A 21,644-nucleotide genomic window follows, 5' to 3' on the forward strand; every position below is an offset into this window, starting at 1 on the left:
ACCACTCAAAGTCCCGATTTTTTTTGTTACGTTTTTGTAACGATTTTCATTCAGTCCGTTTCTGTGTTTCGTTCATTTTGGCTGCGTTGATATTGTGTTTAGTTCCATTCATAAACGAACTCGACTAACTAAAATGATGTTGTGCTGTTAAAACATGTTAAATTTGCCATTTCACCTTTATAGCATATGTGAATGGTAATATCAAGATTAAAAAAAAAACAGTTTTGTTATTTTATAAACACTAAATCATGCAATTGTGTTTTTCATCAACAAAAATCACGACCCTGACAATGTGGTACACCGGTCAAGTACTCAAGATCTTTAGTGTTGGAATGCGTTTTGACAACCTCTTTAAAAACAAAATTAACGTGTATCGCACATTTAAAAAGGTATCAATGTCTACACGTTAAATACATTTTTGTATTACAGATAACATTCTGATAGATTTGAAATTCAAAAGTTGAGTACATTTGTTAGCTATACTGCTACTGTGTTATCTTGTGTAACTGCATTGTGTGTGTCTTTTTTCCTTTGTTTTATATGCAAGAGATGTATCTAAACGGACAATATATGATTATAGGACTGTTTGAAAAAAAATGTATTGTCTATTATCATTACATGTTATTTCTAAAACGGGGGTGGGGGGGTGGGGGGGGTGAAATATACCAGAAGGAGAGTCAATGCAGGTGAGCAGTAAGTATGACATCGATATTTATCTTAGTGCGTGCAGTTCATTAAACTGATAAAATATAGACTAAAGTCATGGTTTTATTCTATTTGATTTGTTGTAATATAGGATTTTATGAAATAATTATGTTACTAATCGTATTGCTTTTGTTTCAGCTTATCAAGTTAAGCTGTTGTATTCAATTAACTATCGAATTATGGAATTTGATTTTGATACAAGCAGTGTGAATGTACTGTTAGATCATGGAAGTTATCATGTGTATGCCATAGACTATGATTACCAAAACAGATACATGTATTTTCCAAGATACAATTATCATGACATCGTTCGGTAGGTAAACGTTTATTCTGATGACGTCAATAGTAAGAGAAACAAAGATTGAAGGTGGTAAAATCAAGTTTAAAGAAAAAACATCAGTTTTATTAAAAGTAATTGGAATTTCTAGTGATATTTATAAGCATCAATGTTCTCATTTACCACAACATGAAATGAACAATATGTCTTATGTCAAGAAAAGTATATTTTTAAAGTATGACCAGTCAACATTTTCAGAATAATCGTTTGTTTTTGTTGCACTTCAGTGTGTCTGTTGTTTCATTGTTTTCGTCTTATGATTAATGTGTTTACCTTGGTTTTAGGTTGTAACAATATTTGTTTTCTCTAAGTCGATTTATGACTTTCGAACGAAGGTATACTACTGTTGCCTTTATATATACAGACACCCTATTTTACACATAGAACATCCAAACATAAACATTTAATATTTACCGAATTCACATCAAACATGTATGATGTTGCTAGTTCTAATGTGTTGTTGGATAACATCAAGTACTTTTAAATGCCACTAGCAGATCGATATATATTACATGTATCGTTCAAGATGTTAAAGTCTGTACTCAGTTAATATTATTATATATATATATACTCTCCAACGTTTCAAAATTATTCCCCATTCTTAGTAATGCACATATTACAAAAAGTGCATGATGCAAAGTAAAGATAAAATTATGCTTCAACACTTTAATGAAACGAAAGGGTTATCATAAAACATGCTTACTCAAAACTACAAAATGCACAGAGGAATTATGAAGCAACATGTAAGATAGCACGATGCCATATACATGATATAACTATTATATTACGATATGTCTCCAATATAGTTTGTTGACCTAAAGCTGTACGATGCAACGTTGAGCATTCTAGAATTTGAGCTACGGTATCCTGATAATTTATCAGTACAATGTCGTAAAAGGATTTCCCTATAATATGCTTATTTGCAACTACACGAATTACAGTTACAAGTACATGATGTTGAGCCAAGATGATTATGATTTATAACCATTGATCCATTTTGTTACATTTGGTGATCAGTTTATTTGCCAATGGCAGTCAGCAGGGTTTAAGAACACCGTCTGTTCAAAAGCGTTTTGTTGAATTATATTCTTTCACTTTCTTGGTCTTTTGGAAAATGTTGTTTGTGCTGTATTTAAACCCCTCTACCAATTAATTTGTTTTGCATGAAAACGTATACATATTGCGGTCTTTATCCAACGCAATTATATGTTGAACATTGTTTTTAATTTAAACTTGGATGAACATGTATGTTGTTATCCATAATGTGGTTTTTCCCCTCTTAATTCATTATAACGTTTTCAACAAAAATGTGTGTTCAGTTATTCTTTTTTTAATCCAGATATGGAATGTTTTACTGGTTGGATCTTGAGTTATATCTTGTTAATTTGTAGTTTCGGTACATTTTATATGCATTATATGTCAGTATTGCCAAGTCACTTCCATTGCGTCTACAGTGTGTTATGTTAATTTTTTAAAAGGGTGTTAACTGTTTAGTCTTACTGGTTTTTTGTCTCATAAATTTTATATGAAAGTTCTTTCATTTATATTTTCTTAATGTGTGTTCAACAAGTAAAGATAGATAATCATCTTTTAACAATTTATATGATTGTATCAACTATATTTTCAAAAATGTACCTGCGATAGTATATAAGTCATAAAATGCTATAACTACTATTACTACTACTACTACTACTACTACTACTACAACAAATACTACTACTAATTCTACTACTTCTTCTACTACTACTGCTATAACTACTACTACTTATACTACTACTACTAATACTACTATGTCTACCAATACTACTGCTTCTATTACTTCCGCCACCATAAATACCTCTATTTCCACTACCACTAGCTTCTTTAATAATTGAAAATACAAACCCCTTTTATCATCTGATTTAAGTATATCCCATATTTTATTTTAACGTTGAGTCGTTTGTGTTTTCTCTTATTTTTGAGAAATTGAGATAAGACGTGGCACGGTACTTGTCTATCCCAAATTCATGTATTTGGTTTTCATGTTATATTTGTTATTCTCGTGGTGTTTTGTCTGATGCTTGGTCCGTTTCTGTGTGTGTTACGTTTCGGTGTTATGTCGTTGTTCTCCTCTTATATTTAATGCGTTTCCCTCGGTTTTAGTTTGTTACCCCGATTTTGTTTTTTGTCCATGGATTTATGAGTTTTGAACAGCGGTATACTACTGTTGCCTTTATTTATATGATATTTCCCATTCATTTATATAAATCTAATAACTATAATAATATACAAAATTAAAGCATACCGCTTATTTTAGTTAAAATTACTCGCTACTGTGATTCATGATTTAATAAACATTTAAATTGATCCCAGTAATTTGTTACTACTACTACATACTATTACTGTGTCCTTTACTCAACATATGTGAAATTTACAGTCTTATTAGTATGGATTCCGTGCAGATCATAATAAAACATTTTCTGGAAACATTATAAGGTTTAAAACGTTGTCCTGAAATATGACAACTTGTATAAATAGTTTTAATGAAGTTTACAAATAAAGATTACATAAGTTGATTTTGAGAAAAAAAGACAAAACTACAATAATTAGTCTCGACAAGATTATGATGTATGTGTTCAGCAAGTACTGGATATTTTTCTGCTTTGATGCAGCGTTAATTGATGTGTTCGATATATATGTCTAAACATTTGAAGCAAAATTGCCTGTTACCTGTCTAAACTAAAACCGTCAACATCAATTCGTCATTGCATCGTACATTATGTCACTATCATAATATAACAGATTCAATTTATTGTGAGTGTTTTAAGAATTAGCCAGTGGAGACGTTTGGTTAATCTAACAAGATCAGTAAAAACGGCATAGTTAAGAATAAACTTAAGAATTGCAATCTGGATTGTGTCAAAGAGTCAACAACCAAACTAAAAAGCAGAGAACAGCCGAAAGCCATTAATGGGCCTTCAAAACAGAGAGAAAATCGTACATACAGAAGCAGGCTTGAACTCATAAAAAAAATGCGTACACGTTTATTAAAAATTAACGTTACACTTAACAAAAAATAGAAATGAAATACAAAATAAAAAAAAAACATACAAGAATAACAAAGTCCAGAGGCTCTTGTGTTTGGACAGGTGCGAAACGTGGCCGGGTTAAACAAATTTTAATGTCAATTACTTTTTATAATGTTTATAGATTTGCTTATCCCTCAAACAATACAACATTACAGACAGTTCTCCAGTCATTGTCAGGTCCAACAGGAATAGCTGTTGATTCAGGCAATAATCATATCTACTGGATTGATTTTAAAGGAGACCAACTCTCAAGATGCAATCTAGATGGAAGCAATGTAACTGTGCTATCAACTTTTATCTATCCTGTGGTAATACGACTTGATTTTACAAATAGGTATACAGTTTTATTTTTTTTTTAAGAAATTGAGCGATTACGGATTTATTTTGTAAACAGAACAATACACACGTTTTATCAATCATGTGTTGCTATAAATGCATTTAAATGCCAGAAAGACTACCATTGTCGCCTTCGGAGAAATAAGTTGTTTACTTATCTCTATAATTAGTTTTGATTGGCTTTATTTTTTGAGAGGATTCAAGTTACTGTTAATGTTATGATAGAAATTGTAATAAAACTGGTTGGCTATATGTCATCACCATTAGGCTTTACATGATTTCTATCCTTTATCGAATGAACGAGTAATCAACCAAAACTTAAATTAAATTATTAAATACAATGGATCATTATTAGCATATGCTTAACATGATAATTTACCGTCTCAACCGTCACTGATAATCTATAAACAACTCCAAGACATTTGTATCAGTCTTTTTCAATCATTATAGCCTCTATAATATTTGAAGATACATTATTGTCAAAGCGCATCTTCAGGAGCAGAATTGATTACAGTTAAGATGTGATCCATAGTACATGTGGTTTTGTCATCAACGTGTAAAATATTCCAGTGTGATTTGGTTTCCTTTTTTTTATTTATTTTTTTATTTTCATTTCCCTCATTTATACGGTTTTGCTTTTTTCACTTTAACAGGTAATGCTGTAATTGATTTTTTTCAAATCAGTTTTCTATAGTTTTGTATTCCAATTGATATACTCAACCTTTACAACTTTACTTTCTGATAAAATATCGTTTTGCTTTGAGTTTGCATAAAATATCTGTATTTTTTGAGACAATGACCTGACACATATAGTACACATACAACTAGGTCATATATTCGACTGATGCACTGACATATACTATCGGGTACCACGACATGTCATGGACATTTGCCTTAAAATGATATGTTCTAAATTGAAGATTATTTTTCAATTTGAATATCTGACATGCGGTACGATCTGTCTAAAACAAATACTTCCATAATGGTGTGTTTGTTGTTAACATAATGCAATAACAACATTGATTTCCCAATTAGTATAATATCTTAGATTATACCTGCCTTCGCCAAAAATCAAGGTGTGCTTTTAACAAGGTCATTACTTTTGTTTTCTGCTGTCCGACATTTGGCCATTTTTCTAAAGTAAAGTTGTCATTTGAGAAACCTGTTTTTTTAAATTAAGCTCGCATGTCACGTTTTTTTTGTCAAAACCAAGGTCAACAGTCACTGTAAATCCAGGATATGGAAATCATGTACTACAGACGCGCGTTCGCCTATCCAACCGGAGGGGGTGTAGAGTGGGGGTGTAGGGTAGGGGGGTGAGGTTGCCGTGTTACCTTAATTATAATTCAAAAATATCTTGATTGCACTAGAGATGTTAAATCACTACAAGTTTCTCTGTTATTAGTAGTATTGCATGCACATCTTAGTTTGTGATACATGCCGTTCAATATCCTGAATATGAAAGAAAAAATTCAATGAAAATATTATCATTACGATTTTATTTTTTTAAATCAAATGCATTGATATTTATATATCAACATAAGTCTTGCAGATTCCTTATGTAGGATCCCATTATAAATACTCTTTGTTAAAAGGGCGTACTTTATATCTAATTTAAACAATTATGTTCATCCCATATCTTCTTATCCCTGAATGTGTTATACGTTATTAAAATTCTGACATCATTAATATATACATATATACAGTATACATATTCTTTTTAATAAAGGGTCGACTGATTTATAAAGAAAAAAACAGTCGTGTTGACTTATACATGCTAAATTAGGCTAGGTTAGGCTGTTTTGTTTTTCGGGATGTTAACACTAGCAAACTCGTTCTGTGCGAGTAGTTTGTTAAATTGAATGTATCTTTATAGGAAAGTGTCCCTTTTTTTAAAATGAAGCATTGAAAATCGATCTTTGAGTTAAAGAAAGTGTTCGATTGCAATTTGTAAGTTCCTTCCAGTATACTCGTTTTTAAGTTTGTGTTGTTATATACAAATCCTTTTTTCAAGTCGATTCAATATGCACAATCTATATTTACCTATCGGTTTATAGTACTATACAACATTATCTTATGTAACACATGTTTTATTTATCATAATCCTTATATGTAGCATTGTCTGCCTCTCTCATTAATGTTTATTACTAACACATCACGTACATATTTAAACACAAATTGAACCTGAAACTTTAATTTCCTTAAAATGTCAAGTTTTGATTTGTCATACAGGTGGATGTATATAGTTGAACGGAATACAGAAATATTGAAGTCTAGATTTGATCTCTCTGAAAGGCGAACGATCGTTAACTTCACATCTATATATGTTCATTGCATGAATATAGGTATGCTGTTACTAGTTAGCTTTGTAGTAAAATTACTTAAAATATGACAATTTGTCATTGTTTTGACATTTGTGGTTCACGGATTAGTGTTCAAAACATTCGAAATACTGATCAATTTGTTTTTACCTACACGTTGAAGGAACAAAACGTGATACAATTTATAAACATTTATATACCTATATGGAGTTATTTTCTTTCAGAACGACAGGTCATTCTTTTTCAGAATCAACCCGACGATACCATGTTTCAATAAAATATGCTCAAAGGCATACAATAATGACCTGTGTGAGGTCATTATTTTCCTTGATAAAAATGCAATCTATAATTTACTTTAAAATTTTATTCGTCTGATAGTTGTTTGTTGCCGATTTGGAAATTTATATTTTAAAGCTCGATCAATGATAGATTTAAAAGAAACCTTCATTGCTCGCATTTTAATTTTAGAAACAAATAACGTGAAGCTTTGTTAGTTTATATCTACAATAAAGGAACATTATCATATATGTGAGATGATTTTTAATATAGACTTTCATAAATAAAAAGCAAGATTTAACATATTCGTGTGTTAGATTTTGAAAATCTTATTGAGTCACACTGAATAGGTTGGTTGATTTTTAGTTGCTTGCTTCACGTCCAGTGGCAAATATTTCATGCATGTTCAGGACGATAAACGCTGAATAGGAAATCGTACTGTGACCTACATGTATTTATATTCGTCTTTGTGTTAGTTCTTAACTTTTTCAAATTTATGTATACCTTTTACTCTATCAAGTGATCAACTAATAAGATAATCTTATATTCTATTGAATAATATTAACGTAACTCAGAAAAGGGTCGGGTGCGGAGGGTATATAATTATATCCTGATTATCTGTTAATAAAATGTATTGCTATTCTAAAGACAATCTTTCCGAATTTAACCTTCGATTCAATTAAAATTGTTAAAAAAATAACCACTTTTCCGCCATAGAAATGCCATTACAAATAGATAAAAGCATACCCTCCCCTTTTTCCATAAGCTAAGTGGTACACTAAATTACTTACAATGTGTCTTGTATTTGTCATACATACGTTATCGGATGGTAATAATACATTTGTGTCTTACTTTATGCAGTTGCAGTAAAATTTTATTGTGTAATATTTTTTAAAAGGTTTATATCTAGATTAATTAGATTTCTATTTCACATTCTAAATGTGCCGTAGTGCGTATTAAAACCTGGACGTATTAGAAAGGAATATGCCACTTAGTGTTGTCGGTAAAATAGGATACTAAATTTTGCAAATCTTTATAAAAAATAATATTTTTTTGACAGTATATAAGTCAGATAATGCATATTGTAAGGTTTTTCTTGTCGTAGAACACACCTCGGGGTGTCAGAATTGCTCAAAGAAAGACCTCCCTACGGTCGGTCTTTCATTTGATCAATCCTGTCACCCCTCGGTGTGTTATACGACAAGAAAAACCTCCAAATATGCATTATCTATAACTTATTGTATTGAATTGTTTGTGTCGTCGATAATCGAGGTGAATCAATCGTGACGTAAACACCAGATTTTAAATAAAATAAGTACATTGATATATTATTGTTGTTCGAATGAATACTGATGTATCCACTCCATGATTCAACTCATTGTAGACACTGAAGAAAACAGACTGTACTGGATTAATCACGATGGCGAGATGAAATCATGTAAAGACGATGGCTCTGATGTTAAAATAATACTTTCAACACATATTTACAGATACTACTATGCTATCAGTATCGTTGGTAGTTACATATACTATGGTTATGCACATCAGTTGTTAATGGTAAACAAATCACAGGGATCAAAGCCGACTGTTCTACATAACGATACCAGCAGAATTGACAGTATATTTGTTTTTAATTCAAAAGGTATATTAATGACCATTTATAATCATTTGTAATAATAACCTACGTCATAAATTGACTTGATTTAACACTTCTCTACAATACCGTCTTAAGTAATAAAACACCAAAGCTTAGACATATTAGAGTGGCAGATTTTGCAAAATTATCCCATGCGCTACTCGACATTTAAACATGGATACTAGCAATGTCAGTTGAAGTAATATAACAAACACGGAAAAAGGATCAATACACAAAACAGATTTAAAAAACTAAAAACGTTTATTTGTATATGAAATACAACATAACATGGATTTTAAATGCACATTCTGATTAGATCATAATGCGAATATTTGATTTGTATCTATATCCTTACCGAATAACACCACATGTTTTTGTTATCTGTATGTTATTACCTTAATATGTGTAGTACAGCACGAATGATTTATTGGTTTTGGTGATGTTTAAATATATTGGTATAAAATCTATGAATGCAATCGAACTTCACATAATACCAAGACAGCTATATGAAAGAACAAATCCGTTTGCGCTCAGTTTGAATTTGATACAAGTTATCTTGCAATAGTTAAATCAATGCATGTAATTGTATATGTGTATCGACATCTTATATATGACTATATGTGGTTTTTTTATTTGCTAGTTGCTTCATATCTTTTATATTCAGCTGTTTACTTAGTATATACATATCTTGTTATGCTGATTAACCAAATGTACATGTGTAGTTTCATCCTAACACTAGCTTCATTGCGTTCCATGCAAGTTGTTAATGTAATGCTTTTAATATATAAGTTACAATTACAGATATATTCTATATGTATGTATTCTATATGTATGTATCCTATATGTATGTATTCTATATGTATGTATTCTATATGCATGTATTATATATATATGTATTCTATATGTATGTATTCTATATCTATGTATTGTGTTTACTGATAAAAAGTATCCATATTGATTGTTGTTGCTGTTGAATAAATTAACTTAGTTTTTTTTAATCTCGTAAATCTTTTTTTGATGATTTCTTGGATCAAGATATAACAATTATAATAATCAAATAACTTTAATTTGTACGACTGACATTGATTTTCATGATATTGTACGACACAAACAAGAGGTATGTATTTTTACTTAAATTTTTGATTTATATCAAATTGATATACTACTGTACCGTATCAATTTTCATATAGTAGTCTTTAGTAATACTGTATTTGTGTTATTTATATCAACATATTACCAAAACTTTTTTTTTTTTTTTCAAATTTTGTTCTAACAGTAACTTTAATGTTTTACTAATATTTTAAAAAAAGGAAGAAATATCAGAAAACACAAAAATTATGGCAAATGGAATCTGCTCTAAATTATGAATATATGGTATCATGGCGTGTGTTTCCAAGAGAAATATTAAAACACGTATAAACAAAGACTGGACAACACAATTATACTTCAAAGAAACGCCTAACTAAATAACTCGTGGCATTCAAGTCATGCCATACGAACATTTTAGACTGATATTCTTTGAATTCAGCCTGATTTGTAGCCAATCAAATATGTTACCTATAATGTTGTTTCGACAAAAATCGCATCATATGAACACTTAAATCGGATTTTGTTTGGTAATTCTAATGGAAAATCGTATCACGTCAACAGAACGATTAGAGAGTTCTTGCAGCTAAAGCTACTTAAAAGCCAAAAAATATTATTGTGCGTTGATGTATGGCATTAGCTTTCTATTACAGCAACTTAGATTATATTGTAAGACGACGACATGAATTAAAAGAAAGAGAGGTAATTTATTCGGTATTGTCAGTTATTTGCCATATACAAATAAAATGTCGAAAGGTTGCCAATAACACAACTCTTTCAACAATAGACCAAATGACTTACAAGTTTAACAACATTTGTTCACCTTATGGCTTTCGATCATGTGTAAAACCAATACTGTATAGAAAGCTATAAAAAGCCCGAAATGACAAAGGTAAAACATATCAAACTAAAACTTAACGGCGTGATCATCATACAAAATATCAAACGAAAACAAACTATTATACACAGTAGCATACAACAAAACAATGCATGACAGGTTTCAGACAGACCTGGAACCAGCACATGTAGAACGTTGAAGAGTAAGACATGTACCTTCCCCGAATCCGGAACAGTGGAAGTAAAACCATTTTCATTAATCATAAATATATATCATTTTATTAGATTGGTCAACATTGAATGCATGGTTTTTGTTTATCTACCTGCGATAAGATTTTTCTGAATCACAGTTGAACAATATTAATGATTATAAAAAAGAAGATGTTGTATGATAGCCATGAGACAACTGTCCACAAAAGACCAAAATGACACAGACATTACAAATTATAAGTCACTGTAAGGCCTTCAACAATTAGCAAAGCCCATACCGCATAGTCAGCTCTAAAAAGCCCCAATATGACAATGTAAAACAATTCAAACGAGAAAACCAACGGCCTTATTTATATAAAAAAAAAAATGAAGAAAAAACAAATAAATAAACGACAACCATTAAATCACAGGCTCCTGACATGGGACAGGCACATACATAAATAATGTTGCGGGGTTAAACAAGTTCGCGGGATCCCAACCATCTCCCTAATATGGGACAGTATAATAACAGTACAACATAACAAATGAACATTTTTGAAATTATGTTAAAGCAGTTTGATGTAACCGATAATTGTTGCTGTGACATTTTCTGTTTTGTGTAATACAGTAATTTTCATGATACTGAAGACAACATGGAATTTGCCAGTTTTTCATGTAAATGCAACAACTGTTTTGTAGGTGTCTGATAGGTTTGGTTAAAATAAAAATAAAATTGAAATTGTTAATACATTATTTGCTTTGTCGTTTGTTGACTGATTTTGAATGCTATTAGTGGCTTGTGTTTAACCTTCATGCTTTGTTTCTAGTTGTTTCAAAATGAATTTTTTTTCAGACTTGTTAAGTCTAAGAAAATGTCATAGTGAAAAGTGTTCAAATTCGTATTTGTTTTTGTTTCATGAACTTAAATTCATGTTAATTTCACAGGGTGCCATCAAATTATAAGAACACTTAAACGATAAAGCAAATACATTGATGTGTACGATTTATTGACACGATTTGCAATTAATATGAAATACTGTCAAATGGTGAATTTAAAACATCTATAAACAAACGAATGTACTCATTTCTCAATTTACACTTAAAAGTATCGCTATTTAGCAGTTATTATTAATCTGAGTGAATGTTATGTCTTATTATGTAAGGATCAAAATACGTTGACAAATGCTGTAACTCATATGCTTGTAGTCATTAAATAAAGATCATCCAACATGATATTTCGGAATATATGAAGCAAACACGTGCGCTAATTGTAAAACAATCTTAACTTCATTTCTTTACAGGTTGATATAGAGTGAGGGAGTTGTCAAACAAAACAAAAATTTTAGATCTAAAGGAACGCATAAAGTTTTGATTAGATAATTGTAACACATAGCTCATTGATAGGAAAAATATACGGTAGTTATTTTCTGAAATAAACTCAAACATATGGACAAGTGCATATTTGGCAACAATATTGAAAGTGCATACATACGCATATGTAAATTAGATTAATTATCCTGCGGAAATAAAGTATAATTCATTTCATTTTTGGGTATTGTCTTTGAACATAAGCTCGTTTGCCTGAAGCTTTACTTTCAAACAACATATGTGAAATCTTACACATTTCCCAGAAAACACTCATGGAATGTTGTGAGATTCATTTATACAAAAAGTCATTTGTTTAATCAAAGTAAAAACAAATACCCATATTATCGTAAAAATGCAACACATTTTGAAAAATTGCAAAAAGTGTTTTTGTATGTAATTTTCTTTTGCGAAATGACACATGATTGAGACATGTACATGTATACTACAAATGTTTTTAGTCTTACTGAAATGCGTAAAGCTCTATAAAATGTAATAAGAATTACTAAATTCGATTGCCAAACATATACATATTTTGCACTTTTATTGATAATCGTGCATGTCGTGTTCATATTTGTTATTCAAATTATCTCATGTCTTAGAGAACTAACATTAGTACTTTTTAACAATTAACGTACAATCTATATAAACTTGTTACGCTTATCTAATACTACGGGAATGACAATATCATTGTATATCATATATGTTTTTGTTTTTTTTTATTTTAGGTCTCACTGACTGATTATAACTCTGCAAAATAGGGTCTATACATCCATTAAAATATACGAAATACATTTCAAAGAATTGAAATTGAATTAATCAATTTGGAAACAAAAAGCATGAATCAATGTGAAAAGAATAGCACGTTAACCTGTTTAATTCTCATACAGATTGCAATGAAGATGAGTGAATTATACAACCATAAAGACTGGGGATGATATACCCAAACACTTAGGTGGACAGTGATTTTCAATATCATGAATTTCACGCCACGCGATTATTCATTGGCTAGAAAATCTGATGATATGCAGAAGATTACGCGATGGATAATTCCTTTCCGGAATATTAACGAGTCCGGTCAAGAATATGCATTTCAAGTGTTTGAAAATCGATAAAATAGATGAATTGGAATAATGGATTGTTGTTAAGGACACAACAATTCAGAACGTAAAAGGAATGACTCGAGGCATGGTAGAATTTTTTTTTTAAATGTCATAAAAACAATTTTGTTGAGTCATTGAATTTAGTTTTATACTCAAATACATCAGAATATATGCAAGTGCTCTCAATAACTTTAGGATAGTTGAGAGTCATACATTTTTCTAGTAATTTAATCTGAACATACGTTTGAATGTATATCGCTTGCATACTAATGTTTGAAATAATATACAAAAAGTTGATCAATATTTGTCTTTCTTAGTCCTAGGTTTACACATGGATTTTGAAATCCATTTTTTTCCAAGTCGTTGTTGCTTCAAACAGACTTATTATCTTATCAATAACATGAATGTATATGTTGATACTTTGATAAAATGTATTATAATCACTCTTATCATTCTTATCAATTATCAATTATGTGTTTTATTTTGAAATTTCTTTTATTGCATACCTGCCATTTTGGGCAACATAAATGGTTTATACAATACCTTGTTATTTTAATGTATCTTGTTTGATTAACTTTTCTTTGTGTTTATAAAAAAATCATAACGGCAATTCTTTTATTAATTTGTACTCCTCATTTGATATCTTTAACAGTGGAAACAGTTAAGGACATGTTAGTAGTAATTGGATTTTAGAAAACAAACATCGTCAAAGATAAATAAATTAAGAATATAGCAAGAATCAAACATAATTAAAAGAATACTAATAACAAAACACTTCTCTTAGTCAATTAAACTTCTTGCAACCTATAATTTGACACGTTGAAAATATTGTTTTTACTAATTCTCATTCTTTATATTGTGCACTTTCTACTAACAGATACACATTATTAGGTATCATGGGAGATTTATCATGGTAAAAGTTGCTATTTTTCCGTTGTTTTCCTTTAAGACGTCATCTACACAAACGTGTTGAGTAACCACTAGTGTATGTATAGTTATCCAAGTGCTGTACAACTTTCAAATAAATTAAAGCTATACATTTTCGTTTCATTTAATCTGTATATTATTTTGAATGTATTTAACTTGAACAATAATGTTTGAAATAACGTATGCAATAGATGTTCATTTACTAAGATAGTAAATGAAATAGTTTGAAAAAATGTGTAAATGAAAACAAAATGATACCATGGTCTATTTTAGTTTTTTTAACAAACGGTAGTGTTGATAACATTGCAATCCATATATACACTAAAATATAATATCTTTTTCTCCGATGCACATTCGAATAGCTATGCTTAAAATACGCCATTGAAGATTATTTTCATTTCCTTTTTGAATGTCCTCCTCTAAAGATAGCAGATCACAACATCGGTCTTTATATTATGAATTAAAAAAAAAAGTAAGCTGATTATCTGTCATTTTTTATATTATTTCATCAGCAGATTTGTTTGATTTTCAAAAATATTTTAAACCACCTGTTTAAGAACCAATAAAACTCCTAGACATATCATTGAAGTTTGATAACTAGAAAAAAAAAATTGACCAAGAGTTGTCTCTCTTTGTCCGATGTTTACCCATTAATTTAAAAAAATATTTTCTGTATGTCGAAGTTGCTTCAAAATGACTTAATATTTTATCAATAACATTGTTTATAAGTTTGTTACTTTGTTTACAGGTACTTTAATAACTCCAATCATTCTAATAAGTTACTCTGCTTTATTTTATAATTCATTTTATCGTAAAGCTCAAATTTTGGGCATCATGATTGGTTAATAAAATATCTTCTAATTATAATGTATCTGTTCGGTTTACTTATTTTTATGATTATAACACGTATCATAACAGCATTTCTTTTATTAAGTTGTACTCCTTATTGGTTATGTTCACGAGTGGACATTCAAAAATGTTTAAGGACATGTTTGCAGAAAGTCGATTCTAGAAAACAAATATTGTGAAAGATAAATGCATTTACACAAGTACTCTTTACACAAGTATTCCACATTCCAAACTAAAAGACAAATTGAAAGAGTTGGTATTGCTTTGCTTCACAAAAAAGAATGGCCAACGTAGATACATGTATCTTGTCTTAGGAAGGAATAAATCATACTTTGTAAAGGATCACTCTGATTCAAACAAAAAATTCTCTGAAACTAATATTATCAAGATGCTCGATTGTTTTTATTGACAACATATTTGTTACGTTCGGAGGACCTGTTTTTCAACAGACTGTCGGCATTCCAATGGGAACAAACTGTGCCCCTCTACTTGCCGACTTTTTTCTTTATTATCATGAGGCTGACATATTCAGGAACTTCTTAGAAAGAAAGATAAGAAGTTAGCAATATCCTTTAACTCTACTTTCCGCTATATAGATGATGTTCTTTCACTAAATAATTCAAAATTTGCTGACTATGTGGAAAGCATCTATCCCATTGAACTAGATATAAAGGATACTACAGATACAGTTAAGTCGGCTTCATATCTTGACTTATATCTAGAAATTGACAATGAGGGTCGGTTGAAAACAAAACTTTATGACAAAAGAGATGATTTCAGCTTTCCAATTGTGAACTTTCCATTTTTAAGTAGCATCATTCAAGCATCACCTGCATACGGGGTATATATCTCCGAAGTGAAACGATATTCCCTTGCTGGCATTTCCTATCATGATTTTCTTGATAGAGGGTTGCTGCTCACAAGGAAGCTATTAAACCAAGAGTTTTAAATGGTGTAGTTGAAATCATCACTTCGTAAATTTTACGGACGCCATCACGAGTTGGTTGACCGTTATGGAATAACCGTTTCACAAATGATATCGGATATGTTCCTTACGTCGTAACTACAATCCCCTTTCCTTTCATGAATGTGACCTACCGAATTAGAATATTTACCGGATTTGAAATCACATTAGCAACACGACGGGTGCCACATGTAGCCAGGATCTGCTTACCCTTCCGGAGCACCTGAGATCACCCCTAGTTTTTGGTGGGGTTCGTGTTGTTTATTCTTTGGTTTTCTATGTTGTGTCATGTGTACTATTGTTTGTCTGTTTGTCTTTTCCATTTTTAGCCATGACGTTGTCAGTTTGTTTTAGATTTATGAGTTTGACTGTCCCTTTGGTATCTTTCGTCCCTCTTTTACAGAAATCCAGGAATCAGACATCAAGTAAATTATAATAAAATACCCTTCTCATAGGCACTTGAATTGTTTTACCTCAGGCATAGATTACCTTAGCTGGATTTGACAAATTGTTTAGGATTTTTGGTCCTCCATGCTCTTCAACTTCGTACTTTATTTGGCACTTTAAACTTTTTTGGATTCGAGCGTCATTGATGAGTCTTTTTTAGACGAAACGCGCGTCTGGCGTATATACTTAATTTAGTCTTGGTATCTATGATAAGTTTATTTACTAGAGATACAACACTTAAATCACAAATATCACAGAGTTCTGATAGACCCATTGTTTTTATTTTGCATTTTTATAGTAAAAGTAAAGAAATATTTCCAGGTTTCATTGACGATTAAACATTTTAACAGTTGCTATATTTAATTTGTTTGCATTTAAGTATTTCCAGTGAATATATAAAACCACCAATTCTGGCCCGGTAAGAAAGACAATCCAAGGAAGTAGTACATATTTAAACAGAAGTGTTCCTACGCAGACTCTATCTTTGTCAATAAGTGAAATATATTGGTACTGTTGGAATCAAATGAAAGCTTGGGAACTTGGGGCTACTTTTAAAACACTTGTTAAGTTTTTTATTTTAAATTAAACAAAAAGTATATACAATTGTAATAGGACGGCATATTTACCATACTTAATATGTTGTTCATACTATCAAATTTCCGGAAACCAGCCCGGAAAGAAAGAAACTTCAAGAAGTAGAACATATTTTCAACAGAATAATTCCTACGTATACTCAATCTTTGTCGATAGGTAAAATATTGGGGAATTGTTGGTATCAAATTAAAGCTTAGGGACTCGGGGCTACTTTAAACACTTGTTAAAAATAAGATTTACGAAAAATGGTTAAAAGTTTACTATAAAGGGCAATAACACCTAAAGGGGTCAATTGATCATTTTGGTCATTTGACTTATTTGTAGATCTTACTTAGCTGAACATTATTGCTGTTTACAGTTTCTATCTATCTATAATAATATTCAAGATAATAAGCAAAAACACCAAAATTTCCTTATATTTACCAATTCAGGGGCAGCAACCTAACAACGGATTGTCCGATTCATCTGATAATTTCAGGACAGATAGATCTCGACCTGTTAAACAATTTTGCTCTAAATGATTTGGTCTTTAAGTTATAAGCCAAAAAATGCATTTTACCCATATGTTCTATTTGTAGCCGTGGCGGCCATCTTGGGTGGTATGCCGGCTGACCGGACACAATTTTAAAACTAAATACCCCAATGAAGATTGTGGCCAAGTTTTGGTACAATTTGGCCCAGTAGTTTCAGAGGAGAAGATTTTTGTAAAAGTTTACAGACCACGGACAATGGACGACGGACGCCGGACGACGATGGACGACGGACGCCGGAAGACGATGGACGACGGACGCCAGGTGATGAGAAAAGCTCAATTGACCTTTCAGGTCAGGTGAACTAAAAATGGATAGATAAATAAACTAAACCAGCATATAAAAATTCACAGCTGCGTTAGCCAAATCGATAAAAGCACAAATGTAAGTGAGGTCATATTTGAATTTCTAAAAATTTCCCAAAATAGGATAGAATTAGAATATAATTCAAGATTAGGTTTGTAATGTTGATATAACATGTATCAATAACAATGAAAATTGCAGTACTAACTAATAACAAATTATTTTAGTAATTCGATAATTTATTTATTATCTAGCAATGTCGGTATGTTAAACTGTAAAACCAAATATATTGTATAAATTTAGTTGAACCTTTATCAATGAACTGGATGATTAATTATCTCTACCATAATACACGAATGTATAAAAACGTGGATTAAACCTTGTTCGAAACGATGTTCATAAAAATTGTGCCCTGTTAATCACAAATATACTGCAACATATATCAAAGATCATATAAATCTATGAATGTTGTAATTTTCATACCGATTTTACTTGAAATAAGTTATATTCTTGTATTTCTTAATGTGCTTTGTAAACGTCCAATTTCTGAAACCAAAAGCTAGAGAATCAAAATGAGATTTGCACTAAACGAACTTTTAGCAAGGCGAAACCTTGTATTTCAAATAAATTTATTATTTCAGGGAAGTTTTTAGACGGAAAACAAAGATTTTCTCAAGTATAAGTGTATATCAAGATCAACAAATAGCAGACCACGCATTTCCATATTATACTTTTTATGTTTAAGTGTTCTTTGAAACAAAAATTGTTTGGGGAATTTATTTTACAATCAAATGATTTATGCGTTGAACGTTGTTTATATACGGAAACATTTCTCCTTATTGGCCATAACAATACAATTCAGCTATACCACTAAAGTCAATTTATTTATTGACAAACGCATACCACAATATTTACAACCACTCGATTTATATTCATAGGTTTTTATTACCAAAAAACGTTGGTGTTATAACATTTTGTATAATAGTATAGAACTAATATACTGTAATGATCTGCAGACCAAATGCTGGTAGACTGAGAGACGCTGCTGATTTGTTTCGTTAAAAGTTTATAATAGGACCATTTGACATGAAATCGCCTCTGGTTGATAATCCTGTGTCCGGAACACTAATGTTCTGTATTTTCCAAAATTAGGAATGAAGCAAACATGAGGAGTGTTCATGATGTTTTTATAAATATCAAGTAGAGTTATACTTGTCGGATAAGTCCAATAAAAGAGGGACGAAAGATACCAAAGGGACAGTCAAACTCATAAATCTAAAACAAACTGACAACGCCATGGCTAAAAATGAAAAAGACAAACAGAAAAACAATAGGACACATGATACAACATAGAAAACTAAAGAATAAACAACACGAACCCCACCAAAAACTAGGGGTGATCTCGGGTGCTCTGGGAGGGTAAGCAGATCTCCAATAACATAGTCAATCACTATATAAGCTGTATTCATTAAATGCACGATTATTTTACGTTTGCAATGTCAGCAAAATACACCATTTAGTTTATCAAACATTAAATATAAAAAAAAAATCAGTGCTAATATAAAAATATGTCTTGTCTGCCTATTAAATGCAATCATAAATGCACATACTTCAAAAGGAGCTAATATCATGATTCATGACCAACATTATATTTATATAAGTAGTATAACGGCGTACATACTAATTTTCAATGTATTTTTGTACATAAGGAAGTTTTATTCATAAATGTATACAGTTTGATTAAAAACGATGACTAAATAATAATCTGCCAAGCATTAACGGAAAATCATGCATATGAGTATGGAATGTATAAATCCTACGTATTCACCCTGTTACTATAAATGTAGCTAAATCAGTTGGATACAACGCCACCCCTAAATTGATGTCTCTTAGTAGGTTGACCTTGATGCAACATCAGTATCATAGGTTATATGCTTTAAGGGTTGTAACTACACCCACCATTTTTTCCATTAAATTAGAATAATCTCCAGGTTGCTATTTAGATGACTTAAACGACGGTCTCCATAGATAGAACTGGAACTGTGTAAGCTTCTTGGCATCTGTGGTTCGGTCTGGTGCTCGTTTTACTCAGTCTTTTGTTTTTCATAGAGCATTTTACGACCTTTCCGGTGATGTCGTCGGTTTTCCTTTTATTTTTTTCACGGCATCGTCAGTTTGTCAACGACATATGCGTTATGCATGTCCTTATTGTAACTTCGACTTCGTGTTGTTGCATATAGAAACCGAAAATAAGTATGACATACTTTGGTAGAATTTGATGAATATAATGAAAATCGGATGGATTCAGTTTTTGAAAGCCGTTTTGCTGTTTTGCTTTGTCGTTGTTGTTTTTTTACGGATACATAATTTACTACTAGTATTTATCCTACCGAAATGTTCTTGTTATACTTTCCAAGAAAAGACATAGATGTTCAGAAGACAGGTCTTTTTTTTGAATAAAATTTAGCATGTTTAATTTTTTTTTATAAAATTGACACATAAGTTAATAAGAATCAAAATATAAAAAACGCCGGGATGACAAATACAAAAAAATTATATACCGTTGGAATAAAAAAAATGACACCTGTTCAATCTTGTATTTCGTCGCTTCCTAAATGTTACCAACGTCATCTTTATTTGGTTGAATTTTTTAAATATCCATGTTAAAACTGTAGAATAGATCGATGATAAAAAAGATAATTGTGTAAATATTGATACAAATTGTAATTGACTCAATGATTTAAAAAACAACAAGGAAATTATTGATAGTATAGCCAAATGTCTATTTACAATGATCTTGTTGATTGCAGGTTGTAAATGACACTTACAAATGCTCAAATAAGTTTTATATGCCAATTGAAGATCAAAGTAAATAATGCTTTGGTGCAGGGATTATGAATGTTTTGGAAGCAGACACTTTTATTGCTCACAAATTTATTAAAATGTCAAGTTTGTAATGACATAATTTATTTTATATAAAAGCCGAAGTAGTTACGTTCCCATCACTTGATAAACCTTCAACTCGCACTACTGGACGAAAAAACAACTGTCCATACCAGTAACAGTCGTTGTACGACTGTCTTAGTCTGTAAAAGACAGGTAATGACTGTCAAATCTGTCATATTTCGTTGCAACAGTTCATTTATGTCTGTCCCAACTTTTCTACGGGTTGTGAAAGTCAAAACATGCTACCATCAGTCATTTCAGAACTGTTGCAGTGGTTTACGGTGTTGTCACAGTCAAAATCTATTTATTACAGTCTTTCTAATAGTTGTGGCAGTTGCATAATGTCCGTCCCAACCTTTTAATAGTTGGGACAGTTAAAATTTGTTTGTGTCAACTTTTCAGACGTTGATGCAGTCAAAAAATGTTTGTCACAACGTTTTTAGAGTTGGGACAGTCGTTAAATGTTTGTTACAACTTTCTAAAGGTTGGCACAGTCATTAAATGTTTATTACAACTTATAAAAGGTTGACACAGTCGTTAAATGTTTAAAACAAACACTTCATAGGTTGATACAGTCGGTAAATGTTTTAATACAAATATTTTAGCGTAACGGTAGCTAGTCCATCAGTGTAAAAAAAAATCACGTCTCACACGGCTCTCAAGATTTGATTTTGTTGTGAAATAGTCCATTACTTATACTATTATCGTCTATCGTGCGATTGTAAACTTGTTTTGCTGTTTATTCATTTATTTTGTGATCGTTGTTTGTCTTTTGTCGTTTTCCATTTATTGCCGTAGCATTGTCCGGTCATTTTTGACAGTCAT

The 21,644-nt window shown here is 30.9% G+C and overlaps 1 protein-coding gene across 4 annotated transcripts in view; it reads left to right on the forward strand.

The window, feature by feature from the left end:
* The first annotated feature begins 758 nt into the window (after positions 1–758).
* Positions 759–21,644, forward strand: part of LOC143083919 (vitellogenin receptor-like) — a 39,698-nt gene continuing 18,812 nt past the window's right edge. Inside the window, exons 1-5 of one of the 4 annotated variants that reach the window (XM_076260324.1) lie at positions 807–1,018; positions 4,232–4,444; positions 6,679–6,791; positions 8,428–8,685; positions 10,419–10,980. In XM_076260324.1, coding sequence (XP_076116439.1) covers positions 885–1,018; positions 4,232–4,444; positions 6,679–6,791; positions 8,428–8,685; positions 10,419–10,426 — 726 coding nt within the window. In that variant the 5' untranslated portion in view covers positions 807–884 and the 3' untranslated portion in view covers positions 10,427–10,980. Of the gene's footprint in view, positions 1,019–4,231; positions 4,445–6,678; positions 6,792–8,427; positions 10,986–21,644 lie in introns of those variants that run through there. The other 3 variants (XM_076260320.1, XM_076260322.1, XM_076260323.1) reach the window with 3 other exon arrangements.

The sequence above is a fragment of the Mytilus galloprovincialis genome, chromosome 7 (genome assembly GCF_965363235.1).
Source record: "Mytilus galloprovincialis chromosome 7, xbMytGall1.hap1.1, whole genome shotgun sequence".
NCBI lineage: Eukaryota > Metazoa > Mollusca > Bivalvia > Mytilida > Mytilidae > Mytilus > Mytilus galloprovincialis.